The 3,935-nt window shown below is 39.4% G+C and overlaps 1 protein-coding gene across 8 annotated transcripts in view; it reads left to right on the forward strand.

Moving 5' to 3' along the window:
- traf3ip1 (TNF receptor-associated factor 3 interacting protein 1) overlaps positions 1–3,935 on the forward strand; it is a 25,044-nt gene that overhangs the window by 1,263 nt on the left and 19,846 nt on the right. For all 8 annotated transcript variants that reach the window (XM_008402181.2, XM_017303522.1, XM_008402207.2 and 5 more), the window contains exon 2: positions 1,104–1,172. In XM_008402181.2, the coding sequence (XP_008400403.1) occupies positions 1,104–1,172 (69 nt within the window). The remainder of the gene's footprint in view (positions 1–1,103; positions 1,173–3,935) is intronic.

Consider the following 3,935-nt stretch of genomic DNA (forward strand, 5'->3'; position numbering starts at 1 on the left):
TACAGCTGCTTGGCAATTATTTCGTAAGTTAAAGACCAGGATCAGTTAATGACCGCCATAAGATTTTAGTATCTTTTAGACCGTACACCTTAAAGCTAATTTTACTTTTGGGCTCAAAGTGACAGATGTTTTTATTGTTGTTTATACAGACTGGAGAGTGYATCATGACATATATCATCTCAACTTCAATGTTTAAATTCAGACTGTACTTAATAGGAGCTAAATTAAGAACAGTCCTCTTTAACATGATGTGTAACATGATTTAACATAAACCAAGTCAGTTGCATTCTTGAGGTCCTCACCTGTAACATAGTGTTATATTTCACTGTAAGTTCATGCATATTAGATTAAGGTTAGCATTTGTGTAAGTGCCTCCTTTACTTTGATTGGCAGGATATCCTGAACCCGTTTCCATTTTAGAGGCATRATTTTTTTTACATTACATGTTTATTTTAATTATTATTCTCTCTCAAATCTAATACTTTGGCAACCATTCACTATAGGAATAATTTGTTCTTYATCCACTTGAGAGATACGGGCTRCTTGGGTCAAAGTGCTTTAGATTTGTTTTCTTTTGTCCCAAGTGCAATAGAGGAACTCCATCAGTTAGCCAGTGTCTCCATGGTGTTTTAGTAGCTCTATATCATTTTCCCTAATTTAACAGTTATTCCACTGAAATGTTTTATGCCTGTTTCTGAACCTTTTTGTGACAGAACATGGTCAGGTGGCTTTCACTGCTACAAATGAAAAGGTCAATGTTGAGAAACGTGTTTGGGACCAAAAACCAGTTGATTCTAATTCCCTTTTGGGTCGCTACAGTGAGTCATTAGTCTCCRTTAGTCCTATCCTCCATAGTCCTATCGTCTGCGTTCTCCGCCCTCACACCAAGTGCCTATTATGTTTCACCACATCCATAAATCTCATTTTTGGTCTTCCTCTCGGCCTCCTCCACTGAGCTCCAAACTCAGCATCCTTTTACCGACTTAATCATCGTCTCTCCTCTGAACATGTTGATTGAYGGACAAAAAGATGTTTTAGATAAAAGTCTCTAAATGTTGTCAGTTATAAAGTGATCTGAGCTTTTTTGTTCTTTCAACTTCCAGGTTATCAGGACCACTGGTTTTATGAAAGGCCTGTATGAAGAAAATGAGATGAAGTCAGATAGTGTCAAGGTAAGCTGGTTATTCTTGGCTGTTTTTCAGCCACTTCTAATATAGTATTTGGTTTYATTATGCACTTATGTAGTTTGAGCCAGTTTAAGTGCTAACTTAATGTTTTKATGAGCAAACTTGGACGTTTGAGATTCCCCTGCTGTTTCACCGATTTGTCTGAGTGTTGAGTAACCAAACACGAGTGAGAAGGCCTGGCAGTGAAGCGCAGAGTGTTTATCGAGGTGTCAGAACTCAGGTCTGCCATTTGCAAGTTGATCCTCGATTAGGAAWGGATGCGTAGAGGCTGCACCASCTTCTCACCTTACCTTAAATTAATGCTGTTGTGTTAGTTGTTCTAAACTTTACCAGGAATCAAGTTTATCGAGCAATTYATTAAAATGCCATTCTTTATTTTTTTATATTCAAAGTTTTCAATAATTCTTCATGCATATTTATTCTAAGTACTTTTTTTSAGTTAGTCAGAAATTAACCTCTTTTTAAAACCAAACATTTACATTTTGRGTTAATCCAGTTGATGGTCACAAAAATCTTTAAATCAGAATAAGTATAACGTGACCTAAATAGGGCTGCACAGTGGCACAGTTGGTAGAGCTGTTCCCTTGCAGCAANCAAAAATCCATCCATCCATCCATCCATCCATCCATCCATCCATCCATCCATCCATCCATCCATCCATCCATCCATCCATCCATCCATCCATCCATTTTCTTTCTGTACACCCTCGTCCCTTAATGGGGTTGGGAGGGATGCCGGAGCCCATCTCCAGCTAACGTTCGGGGCGAAAGGCGGGGTTCACCCTGGACAGGTCGCCAGTCTGTCGCAGTGCAAAAATACAATCAAGTAGAAAAACATATTTTCATTTCCATATTTCATTCTTTATTGTATTATCAAAAAAACTGAGTTAAATTGCTTAAAAAAATTAACTATAAAGTTTTTTTTTTAAATAATCAATAAATATATTTTATACCTGATTTGACACATAACCTTTTATCAAACTCTGTAATAGAAAGGAAAATTTCTCCTCTTTTTAGCCCCTTTTACGTTGGAACTAGGAATCTGGATGCCTGATGTTTTAGGACAGTTTGCTCTTTTCCAAACGGCCCACATGCTATGCAACATTAACAGGACTCACTTTCAGGAGGCCCTACAGACACTCATGTGTTGTAAAACCTATAACTATAATGGCTGCATCTTTTTTTCTGGTACAGTCTTTTGTGATGTAACTTTACTGAAAAAAAGATGTGCAATTTTTTTTCCCAGGCCATAAGTATAAATAATGTTAAGAAAAATAGTTTAGTTTAATAAAATTCTCTACAGTAAGTTAATATGCATCTGGTCTTTTTGTATAGCAGTCTAAAATTGATATAAATAATCCCCACAAAACCTGCTGCCGCAAAAATGCGGTAAAACCCCAACACTTGTGCCGCTGCAAAACATTTTGGTCATCACTAAAACCTAGTTAGTTAGCTGTTAGCTGTTGCCATAGAGATAGAATACATTGCGAGCGTAAGCGCTTTACGCATGCGCACTTTTCATAGTAGCGATGCACTGTGGGATTTCTGTGTATTGACATAGCAACCGGGCCAAGGAGTCGCCGCCGCCAAGTATTTTTGTTCGGATTAGTTTTTGCTTCAATTTCGTTGCTGGAAGTACGCTTTCCACCGCTGCCATGAACGCGGCGGTGGTGAAAAAGACTCAGGACACGCTGGGAAAAGTGATAAAGAAACCCCCGCTGACGGAAAAACTGCTGAGCAGGCCGCCGTTTCGGTACCTTCACGACATCTTCAGCGAGGTGAGCCTCTAACGGTGAAGACATATTCACAGTTGCTGGTCATATTTGAAGCGACCACGGCGTCTTTAGCTAACTGGTCTTATTCGAATTCACAGAGAAACGGCTTCGGTGGCTAATAATAACTTAAACGTAACAGTTAGCCYGCATTAAACGGCGATAGCGCTCTGGTAGGTATCAATTGTAGCACGWAGAGCAAGTAAGACATTGCAATCTCTAACCAAACAGTTGCTAACGTTTATTTGGAAGCATTTAACTGTTAAGTTCCCCGTGGAGTCATCTGCGTGTTGCTTTAGCTCTCCGTTTAGCGACGTTACCCAGTTGCTATAGGCACAACCTGGACCCTGGCRAGGATAAACTACTTAGTCCGCAGATGGATAACTGCTACTCTAACACTGAGTATGGCAGTCTCGGTAATAAGTCAGCTAAATTAGTCTGGGCTGTTTACCCATGTCAAGGTGGCAACCCTGATGCTCAGCAGCTTATTACAGCTGGACTGTTGGGTAATGCAGATTTACGTTGAGCTGCCTGAACCGCAAGAAACGTTGCAATAGAAGATTTGATTTAAGAAAGTCAAGTAAAAGGACTTTTTGTTCTTACTTTTTTTTTTAAACTTTCGTTACAGTTGTTATGATGCGTAACCATGGCAAAAAATGGTAACTGATTAGCACCTCAAAAGTTTAAATAACACCTGWCCTGGAGTATGACCCCTTAGTCTCACATAAGTTGAAAAAGAAACTTAATGGATGCAAGGTGGAACCAAAGAGCAGACAGAGAAGGAGGAAGTTGAAATCACCCCTTCCATTGATCATAACAGGCRAGCATAGTACCCCCAACTAGAGCATTTCTGCCCAGATTTCTAACCATACAACCAAACAGAGATTTAAAAGGGAGCTGCAGAAGCAAATGAGCAAGCAGTGCTTGCCAACAACTGATGGTGTCATCCAGGACATTTTACTTTGGAATATTGTCTC

The sequence above is a fragment of the Poecilia reticulata genome, linkage group LG2, assembly GCF_000633615.1.
Source record: "Poecilia reticulata strain Guanapo linkage group LG2, Guppy_female_1.0+MT, whole genome shotgun sequence".
Lineage (NCBI taxonomy): Eukaryota > Metazoa > Chordata > Actinopteri > Cyprinodontiformes > Poeciliidae > Poecilia > Poecilia reticulata.